The sequence below is a fragment of the Nicotiana attenuata genome, unplaced genomic scaffold (assembly GCF_001879085.1).
Source record: "Nicotiana attenuata strain UT unplaced genomic scaffold, NIATTr2, whole genome shotgun sequence".
Lineage (NCBI taxonomy): Eukaryota > Viridiplantae > Streptophyta > Magnoliopsida > Solanales > Solanaceae > Nicotiana > Nicotiana attenuata.
Genome location: NW_017672130.1, coordinates 205,790 through 216,264, shown reverse-complemented (window position 1 = coordinate 216,264; position 10,475 = coordinate 205,790). Strand labels below are relative to the sequence as shown.

General features: G+C 37.1%; 3 protein-coding genes across 3 annotated transcripts; 1 reads left to right on the top strand and 2 right to left on the bottom strand.

Annotated features, from left to right (window-relative positions):
* Positions 1-393: 393 nt before the first annotated feature.
* LOC109211976 lies at positions 394-983 on the bottom strand (the record flags this gene model as incomplete). The annotated part of the gene is made up of 2 exons (XM_019375578.1): positions 906-983; positions 394-771 (listed from the first exon to the last, which is right to left on the bottom strand). Coding segments are annotated over exons 1-2 (456 nt in total), but the record flags the coding sequence as incomplete, so codon positions are not given.
* A 3,297-nt stretch (positions 984-4,280) lies between these two features.
* On the top strand, positions 4,281-5,388 carry LOC109211981. Its single transcript, XM_019375582.1, has 2 exons — positions 4,281-4,445; positions 4,535-5,388. Exons 1-2 carry the CDS (start codon positions 4,389-4,391, stop codon positions 5,141-5,143), a joined length of 666 nt encoding a protein of 221 aa, XP_019231127.1. The 5' UTR covers positions 4,281-4,388; the 3' UTR covers positions 5,144-5,388.
* A 279-nt stretch (positions 5,389-5,667) lies between these two features.
* LOC109211979 (somatic embryogenesis receptor kinase 4) lies at positions 5,668-9,457 on the bottom strand. Its single transcript, XM_019375581.1, has 4 exons — positions 8,700-9,457; positions 7,926-8,186; positions 6,971-7,843; positions 5,668-6,418 (listed from the first exon to the last, which is right to left on the bottom strand). The coding sequence occupies exons 1-4, from the start codon at positions 9,127-9,129 to the stop codon at positions 5,937-5,939; spliced, it is 2,046 nt and encodes a 681-aa protein (XP_019231126.1). The 5' UTR covers positions 9,130-9,457; the 3' UTR covers positions 5,668-5,936.
* Between the last annotated feature and the right edge of the window lie 1,018 nt (positions 9,458-10,475).

Sequence of the window (10,475 nt, the reverse complement as noted above, 5' to 3'; positions counted from 1 at the left end):
AAAGTATGTATTTTCATTATGGTTGCAGTTTTGTTAATGTAGCAGGTTTTATACATATGTATACAATAATATACATATTTATACAAATTTATACTCTCATTTATACATCTGTATACATGTAATACCAGGAGTTCTGTTTTGTATTTGTACAATCTATCAATATATTTAGTACCATTAAAAACAGGAAGACACTATTATTGGATAATCAAAACATGTATAATGAAACATGTCAATTGCTTGTGAAACTTAACTAATCAACATTTGTAACTCTATTGTTTGTGAAACTTAACTACTCAACATGACAACAAATGTAATAGGAAGTGTTTTGTTTTCAACTATTTATTTTGGTCGATTCCTACATGTTTTCCTATTGTGACCACCTTGTCCACACACAGAACACGAAAATGCCCTCTTAGACTCTTTCTCTGAAGCAGGCTTGAGTCTTTCCTTTCTTGGCCTTCCTGCATTCCTTCTCCCTTTAGGTGGTAGGACCACATCTTCCATCACCTCTGTTGGGATTACCCATAAACTCTCATCTGGCATCGGATTCACTGGAAATTCATAAGTGCTAAGGAGTTTATCCTTCTTGTAGTAAAAAGAGCAATACTGGCCAGGTTTCAGCTGCTGGTTCTTCAAAACCGCCCAAGCATGCGGACATGGAAGTTCATCCATTTGAAATTTTCCGCAACTGCATGTTCCCTCTTCAAGGTACACTATGTTTCTCCTTACCCCTTCAAGCACAGTATATAACTGCTCCGTAGCAGGCCTCACCTGCAAAAGTTTTTTTTTAAAAAAAAAATAAATTTAAAGAACATTATACATTATTATACAGAGTTATACATCCTTATACAAGCAGTAAAATGCAAGTCAGAAGTGCCAAGATCATTATATTTGATTCATTTTACCGTCATTTGCTCCGATGCAATCAGATTTTCCCGATGGAGTTTGTCGTACTTTTCGCCAAGCTCTGTAGATGTCTCCATTGCATTTTTTCGTTTTTGTTGTTCCACTGTTGTAGCAAATTTGTCATGTACTCCAGCAATCGCATTACTGATAACTCTCTAGCATCCTTGTTTGCTGCATTAATTGACTCTGCAATATTGAAAGTCATTACCATCGACCTTTTCACTTTGGAATATGCCCTAGACCACCTTTCGTAGCCAATTTCGAACAAGTAAGGCTGCACTCTTGGATCAATTTTGCACAACTCTGTCATATGGTACTCAAACTTCTCTATCGTGTAAGCTCTTGCCAAAGCAAACAAGATATCCTTCAATTGTTTGTGATGTTTCTTGAATGTGCGCTTTACATTCTGCTACAAGTGAAACATGCAAATACAATGTGGTACTTCTGGGTACACAGCTTTTGTGGCATTGAAGATGCTTTCATTTCTATCTGAAACTATACACATCCCTTCCCTAACTCCAAAAGTACCCTTTATCTGGACAAAGAACCACTCCCAAGATTTGTTATTCTCTGAATCTACAATTGCATATGCAAGTGGAAGGATTTTTCCTGTTTATACAAAAATAGATATTAGGATTCAGACTGCAAATTAGTCTGCAGATACCAACTGCAAATTTTATACAAATCTTATACACAATTATACAGATTTATACCAACTGCAAATTTTATAAAAACAGCAGCTGTGAAATCCTATACACTTTTATACATGAAACTAAAACATTATACAAACTGCAGAAACAACATAGATGCAGTCAACTCACCAGCTCCATCTTGTGTGCAAGCAGTCAATATGGTACCCTTATATGCTGCTTTAAGGAAGCTTCCGTCAACAACCATTATCGGTCTGCAATGCTCCCAGCCCTTGATAGATGCATATAGCGAAACATATGCATAAAGAAAGCATCCATCTTCTGATTTGTGCAACTTTGTAACCGTTCCTGGATTTGTTTGCTCCAATATATAAAAATACTTCGGCAACTCCTTATATGAATCACTCGGACTCCCTCTTATCATTGCCATTGCTATCTCTTTAGCTCTCCATGCTTTCATGTAGCTCACTTCAATCCCGTGTTGCTTTTGTATGTCCTCTATTATATCATTTGCGGTGTAAACTTTTTTTGGATTAACACACTCGTCCTTGACTATACTAGCAATTACAACCGAAGTAACTTGACGTTGTGTTAAGTATCTTTCACCATAGCCGCATGTGTGATTATTATTGTAGCTTCTCACTTTGAATATGTTTGCCTTGAAAACGGCAGAAGATTTGAAACTCCAAGCACAATTGTCATCCATACACATAAGGTTATACCTAGGATTGAAGATCATTCAACTTCTAAATACACTTGTATACAAAAACGTAACTACATATATACTAATTTTAATACCTATATACAAATATATACTACTTTATACATATTTATACATATATATAACAGAATATACAATTATTTACATACCTTGTTGCGCTTGATCTCTTCACCTTGAATTGGAACCTCTCACGTACAGCCAAGTTCTTCATCACACTGACAACTGTCTCTTTATCCTTATAAACTTGATCTTCCTCAACAAATTCGTTCAATATATCATCTATTATACCCGTGTTTTCACTAAATTTCGTGTTTTCAATAAATTCGATATCAATATTCTCAGTGCTATCAATTGTGGATACATCTCTAGAATTTGAACTTGTAGCAACCAAACAGCTGGAACTTGTAGCAACTACACAACTAGAACTTGTAGCAACCAAACGATTTTCATAAATCTCTTTCACTGTCACAAACAAGGGATATTCAGTGAAATTCAAGTTTTTCTTCTTTAATTCGATATACACCTTAACACCTGTATCGTTGTAAATCAGGATCGGTGGCAAACCAACATTTGGGAGAAAGTTAATCTCTATTGTGTTTAACTCACTATCGATACTAATCTGTTCCGAAATAGCTGCAACTAAATTATTGTAGCTGAATGTCAACTCAATTATTACACAATCGCTGACGAAATTGATAAACTTGTTTTCTTCCCATTCACCACTATGAAGAACGCAAACTGGAAAAATCTCCATCGAACAAAAAATTGAAATCAAAATTGCAGCAAAAATGAAAATTGCGCTGATTTGCAGAAAAAAAAATTTCACTTTTCGTGTTTGATTTGCTGTTAATTCGAGATGAAGAAGAAATTCTAGGGTTTTTGGAGCTGCATTGATCGCAAGATCTCATTTTTGAAGTATTTGGGGAAGAAGATTGGAAAGAATCAGAGAAAATGTAGAAAATCCCGCTTCTTACTCCCAAAAAAACGAAAATAACGCCTCTTTTTTCGGATGGGCCTCTAATTTATGGGCTACTCAATTGTAAATTAAAACATAGGCTATAAAGTTGAAAAGGAGACGGCCCGGTTGTTTTAATATGAAATTTTCCCTTTATCAACTAAGGGGTATTCGGTTTGTGGAAGCATTAGAATTAAGGATATCATATTTTATCAAGTGATGATGGGATTTAAATCCCCTCTTCATGAAATATTTAATTCAATGCCGTGGACCATGGGGCCATAAAATAAATCTTATTTTCAATTATCTTACAGGTGTTTTGAATTGTGTAAATAGTTTTAACATCATCCGCGCATAATACAACCATGGTGAAACAAATTAAAAGAAATTTATTTTCAAACGAATATCTTTTATCAATTAATTTGGTATAAACAGCGAATGCTGTTAGTTTTTTGCCCTAAAATTCCCTCACTATAAGTGGAGTAGTATTACAATCCATCAAACTTATCCATAAACCCAGCAACCTACAATCTTGAATCTTCAAATAAGACAGCTGTTAAAACAAAAGAAGCTGGTTTTGGTTAGCAATTAGCACACTGTTTCTCCCTTAAAACATGCTAATGAAAGAAGTTTCAACTGTCACCCCCTCTAAGTACATTACAGCTAATTAGTACAATTTTTTCAACACCAAGTTTTTGCATCTGAATTGTAGATTAAAGGAGTCCACGTCATTCTTTTGTGTATTTTTTTATTTGTTAATGCACTCTCTAGGAAGGTTGCCTTAGGTCAGTCATAACATGCTGTTCACGTTACTTTATACCTACAACTTGTGATTGAAAATAAATCCAAATTAAATAATTGAAGCTCAAAATCTTACGACCTAGCACTATTTTCCAAAATTAAAATCTTCTATTTCTGGATCTAGAATTCCATGAATATTAAAGAAAAAGGCGTCCTTTCTTATATTTTATTTTGTAACACCAACTTGAGAGTTCTTACTAATTAAATTCCACATGGACATAGGTTCTACCTGTCCTATATATAAATGTAGATACCTTACCAAACTAACCTAAGCAGGCTCAAATACATCTCTAGCTTTCTGCTTCTTTCCAAAATTGAAAAGAAAAATCAAGAGAAAATTACAAAGAAACAGAAAATGGGTTGTTGGTCTGCTGAAAATGCCACCAAAGCTTTTCTCAAAACCATGAACATGGTAAGTACAATGATGAACTTATCATATCTGAAATCTGATATACATTTTTCTCGTCAAGTTGTTGCTAATATTATGTTTATCTGATTCAGGGAAAGAGAGCTACAGAGCCAAACGGAGCAGAGTTCATCTCCGCCCTCGCAGCAGGAAATAATGTACAACTTATGGTAGTTGCTTGTGCACATGTTGCAGATTCCACCACCCTTGCACTTGTGGCAGCAGCTCAACAAACAGGAGGACGCGTAATTTGTATCCTTAAGGGCGTAGAAGAATTATGTCTCTCTAAAATGGCACTAGGTACAAATTCTAGTCACCTTGAGTTTGTTGTCGCGAATGCTCAGAGTCTAAACATGCTGCTGCCAAATTACTACAATGATGCTGATTTCGTAGCTGTGGATTGTAATATCCAAAATCATGAAGAGATTCTTGGATCGTTGCGAAAACACAGAAGGGATAAAAATACTATAGTTTTGGGATATAATGCATTTTGCAAGGAGTCATGGAGGAGCAGTCCTTTGCGTACGCAATTGCTGCCTATAGGAGAAGGGCTGCTGCTGACCAGAATTGGTGCAAAGGCGAAAAAGGTTACGGATCAGGGGATGGAAAATAGAGGACATTGGATTGTTAAGGTAGATAAATGCACAGGGGAAGAACATGTATACAGAGTAAAATCTCCTCGTACGAGAGTGGTGGAAGCCTAATTCTTGACAGATTAATAGACTGGAATTGTAAATAGTTATTTGATGTACAACACTTTAGTTGAAACTACCAAAGATTCAAATATGCAGGGGGGGAGAAATTTTGATAAATATAAAAAGACAAATTCTTTTAGCTCAAAATTCCACATCTTACAGAAATAACTCACCAATCTATGATTGTACTTCCTTTATATATTTGCTTCACCACAGCCAAATATATAACTCTTCCGAATTGTATTTTCCAAAAATAAAGTTATTTCTAAAACTTTACAGGAACAAAAATGTAAGTACCCAAATCAATTATATTGATCCGGTAAGCTAAATATAGAAAGGAAACTAGGAAAGAGAAGTGTCAATACAATTATAAGTATCTGCAGTTTGACAAAAGTTCTCATGTGAAAGGCCTTGACAGTTTTCATAATCTTTTCATGTGGACATTAATCATTAAATCAGGTTATCTTAGTGAAAGAAGTATAGTAGGAGCACAGCTCTATTGGGGCAAAGCTACGATATGAGACTCCAAAAAATGTTACCACGGCAGCAATCATTGATCCTAGGTAAATGGAGGAAAATCCTTCTTTTTACAAACAGAATAATAGCTAATAATCCATGAGAAATTCTAAGGTTACAGGATACAGACATTCACAAAAGAGTCAAGGTTTGCGGTCAAAAGACTTGGCAAACCATAAGTGTAAATCCACTCCGCCCCAAATACTCGTGCAAGGTTAGTAGGAACCTATCTCCAGCTAATAAGTTAGGAAAGAAATTTTGCGCTGATGGCACAAGTTCATTAGCATTAGGAAAAAATAGCTAAATTACCCAGTTCTCGTACGATTGTTTCCATGGTTGGTCTCTCCTCTGGACATTCATGTGTACATAACAAAGCAATTTTTGCTACTTTTGCTGCTTCGGACTCAGAGAACCTTCCACGGAGATTTGCATCCATCAAGTCGTGCAGTTTGCACAACTCAGCAGCACCACGCATTGTACTGGTGAATTTTCGCTTGCCAGAGAGAATCTGAAAACTTAGCACTCCAAAGGCGTAAATATCACTCCTCTCCGTAAATCGGCCAGTAGTAGAGTACTCTGGAGCTAAATATCCCATGGCAGCACTGGCCTTGAGTGCTGAAAAGACAATATCATTGGTAAGAAGCTTATGCAGGCCTGAGTTTGAAAGCAATGGTTTGAATCGCTGGTCAAGGAGCACGTTCTCGGCACAGATATTTTGATGCACTAGAGCTGGCTTATTCACCTTGCAACCGTGCAAATACTCGATCCCTGCTCAAGAAGATAACAGATAGATTATAGGCAAACCCTTGTTAGATCCACTCTATTATAAAGCGCCCAACTCGACACTTGTGTTTGGTAGAGTATACACTTGTTTTTAATAGCACAAATCAATAGAAGAGAAAAACCTTTCACTTTAAGGAACGCCCATGCTATTAAGACAGATAGACAAGACTTGAAATAAAAACTACATCTATGATCCAACACAGTCCTATATAAAATCTTGATATGCAACTAAATGAGCTAAAAGGTCAGAAAGCAGCAGCAATCAAGGATCTCAATGTCTCATGACTTGGCTGGACAAGAATACATATGAATGCTTATTCTTTAGCCATTTAGACATGAAATACCTTTTTGGTTCTCTTGGGATTAACCAAACCGACTTTTAGTAAGAGACATGCTTAACATCGTAATGCATGTTAAACATTACCTGTTCCTAAACCACTCAATCTTGAATTGTTGATAGCAAGCACTCAAAAAGTAAAATAATGTCAAAGTGCTGCACTTTAAATCTAACAAAAAAGAGTTTATTCGAACACTAACCTTTTGCGGTGCCATTTATGATAGATACCCTGGTAGACCATTCAAGAGCACGGGCATCATCCTCCTTGACATCTAGGTAGTGCAACAAATTACCTCTCGGAACAAAATCATAAACGAGAAAACATTCACCCCTGCTTTTAGAGCAGCAGAAACCTCTCAACCTAACTAAATTTTCATGTCTCAGAGACGTCAAAATGTTTAGTCCTCTTAAAAACTCGGCTTCCTCTGACTTGCAGCTAATTTTGGTAAGTCTCGTAACAGCAACAAGTGATCCATCTCTTAGAGTCCCTCTATATGTAGTCGAAAAGTTGCTCTTAGCCAATCGATTCTTATCAGCAAAGTACTGTGTAGCTGACTCCACCTCTTCCAAATTGAATCTGTAGCTCTGCAAAATCTCTTGGGAAACACCACCGTAACGCCGACCCTCAGCCAAGGGATCCCAACCACTCGAGTACTCAAGACTAACTAGTGGAGAACCGTTCTTCCTATTAACCTCCTTGGCTTGGTCAGTACTGAGACGGCTATCACACATATCTAGTCCACCTCCAAGTTTCTGCTGTCGTCTTCTATAGTGCGTGAAGGTAAGAACTCCTATAGCAGATGCAATAACAGTAACCACAATTACCCCTACAACAACAGATGCCTGTGAGGTTTTAGATGACTTTGCGCAACCATTTCCGCTGCAATTTAGATTGAGATTAGCTGTCTCTGGAATATCTCTAGTTGATAAACCACTTGCGCCACCTCCATAGGGCTCTGGTCTATTAGGATTCGAGCGATCCAAAGAGGTACAAACTTTCAAGGATGGGAAACCTACCCCACATAGTCCTGGATTGTTCTCATATTGGAATCCACCAACTAATCTCTTCAAAGCTTCAGAAGACAGAAAATAAAAGACCAGATAAGATATAATTTCACCAAAAAAAACATAATGTAGGGCGAGGAAATTTATTACCAAGAGGCACATTGCCCGAAAGCTTGTTGCTTCGGATATCCAAGACTTCAAGAAGGGGAGCATCTGCGAGTTTTGAAGGAATTGAACCAAAAAGATGATTAGAACTCAAGTCCACCCTCATCAACACTCCTAACTCCCCCAAGCTAGCGGGGATCGCGCCAGTTAACTGATTGGATTGCAGAGCGAGGACATTGAGCTTCTTTAGAGTCCCTAGTTGATTGGGTATGCTACCACTGAACTGGTTATAGCATAGTTGCAAAACTGTACAATCCGGAACAAGATAATAAAATTGATAAGAAACAGACTCCAAAATCGAAATGAGGATGAAAATAAACACCCAATGAGTATATCTTTATCATTTGCAAAACTGGAACAAGAAGTGAGCATTGGCGTAACTGGTAAAGTTGCTGCCATGTGCAGGGTAAGGCTGGATAGGATAGACCCTTGTGGTCCGGCCGGTAACCGGATCCGTGCATAGCGGGAGCTTAGTGCACCGGGCTGCTCCTTTTTTGCAAAACTAGAACAAGTTTCAACTTGTGAAATCGAGAATTTATATTTTACAATGAAATAATATCAAAAATTTCCGTGAGACATCAAGTATTAACAGCAAAGTTCCTAATTTTTACAACAAGAGCTCAGAACATTAGAAAAGAAACATAAATAAATAACAAGGAAAACGTAAAAATCGTTTCTTTTTATCACAATGCTACTTAAAAATTGCCAAAAAAATCACACAAAACATAAGGCATAAAGAGAGAAGTTTCCAACACTAACCTTGCAAGCTGGACATGTTTCCAAGTTCAGGGGGAATCTCACCAGAGAGATTATTAACATTCAAATACAGATCAGTAAGCTCAATCAAACTAGAAATTTCTCTGGGTATTTCTCCATACAAAGAATTATAATGCAAGTAGAGTCCAGTCAAGTGAGAAAGCCCAGCAATGGCCGGCGACAGTTTCCCAGAAAGCCTTTTACCTTGAAGAGAAATATTTGCAACTTGACCTTTTTCATTACAGGCAACACCTTCAAAAGAACCATCACATGGATCACCAGAAACTGTCCATGAAATGAGCAAAGCATTTTCAGGGTCAAGACTTGCCTTTAAGTCCATTAGAGCTTGCAACTCATTGTTTCCATATATGGGTTGTGGAGAAAAGAATGTGAAGAGTATGAGTAGAAAGCAGAGAAATGGAGGAAAACTCATGTTACCCTTTTGACTGAAAATGGTGGAGAGTGAGGTTTTTTGTGGGTTCAAAGAAGAAGTACTTGGAGACCTGAGTCACTGACTCATTTGGTTTCTTTTATTTTGAGCAGTGCTAATGTTTCTTTAAATGTGTCTGCGAGTATAGTGTTTTTGTTTTTTAAATACGAGTTGAGTATTTGCTTTTGTTCTTCTGCTGCGTTTGTGGTGTTGTCCTATGTTCTTGGCTTTTGATAGAAGAGGGCAGGGACCGAGGTGAGGAGAGGTTCGTATATCGGCGTTGGAAGCGTGCAGCAGTGCAAGTGAAAGTAACTATTCCAACAGACACCAATATCACTATTAATACCTAAAAAACAAAGAACAAGTGAAAGAACAAGGAGAAGGGACAAAGTTATTGGGCGCCCACATTGCTATTGGTTAAAAAAATAAGTGGCTTTATTTTATATGTATAGTGATGTTTAAGTCGACATTAATTTTTGAAAATATCTTAACACATAGATATATATTAATGTTGAGTTGGTTGAACTCTCACGAGTAGATATAAAGGAAACCGCTAGATCGTGTCGGATATGGGTAGGTCGAAAACGGATAATGTAAAAACGGATAAATTATCCGACCCGACTCATATTTAATACGGATAAAAAACGGGTTAACCGACGGATAATATGGATATCCATATTGTGTGATAGGTTACAAGTACTTTGGTCATAAGTATTTTACCTTATGTTTTGATGATCTAACAAACTTACTATCCAGAACCAGATAAGGAACCTATTACACATTTACAAGACATTAAGAATACAAGGTTCCAGGTTGGGATTCAGCGTGGAATATGATTCAACTCTTCAGAGTGGAAGGAACAGCTGAGGGAACAGGTCCCTACCAGCTCCCGAGGAGACTGTATGACGTCAACTTTCCAGCTGGAAAGTTGCTTCCTGCACACGCTACAGTGCGGGAACAGTGTTGCAGTCAACTTTTCAGGGAAGACTTTTTACCTACCTTGCTTACATCATGGTAAGTGATGTCACCCATGTATATATACATTCAAGGGAGGTAAAACAACACACTTGAACACTTAGAGATTTTACTCAAGCGTACTCACGTGACCATTCAGCAAGCAAGTTTCAAGTGCTTCAAGAACAATGAACAAAGCAATTCCTATCTAGCTTATTGAGTTGTGACTTTGTAATAGTTCTTCAATTGTAATTCCTATCTAGCTTATTTAGAAGCATTCTATAGGAACCCCTTTGTAAACCTTAAACCAGTGTATTTGAGTCTTGGCTAGAGTTAGTCATGGTGTAAAGTCTTTGTAATAGAGTTATTACAAAGTATCTTGTAATAGAGTATTA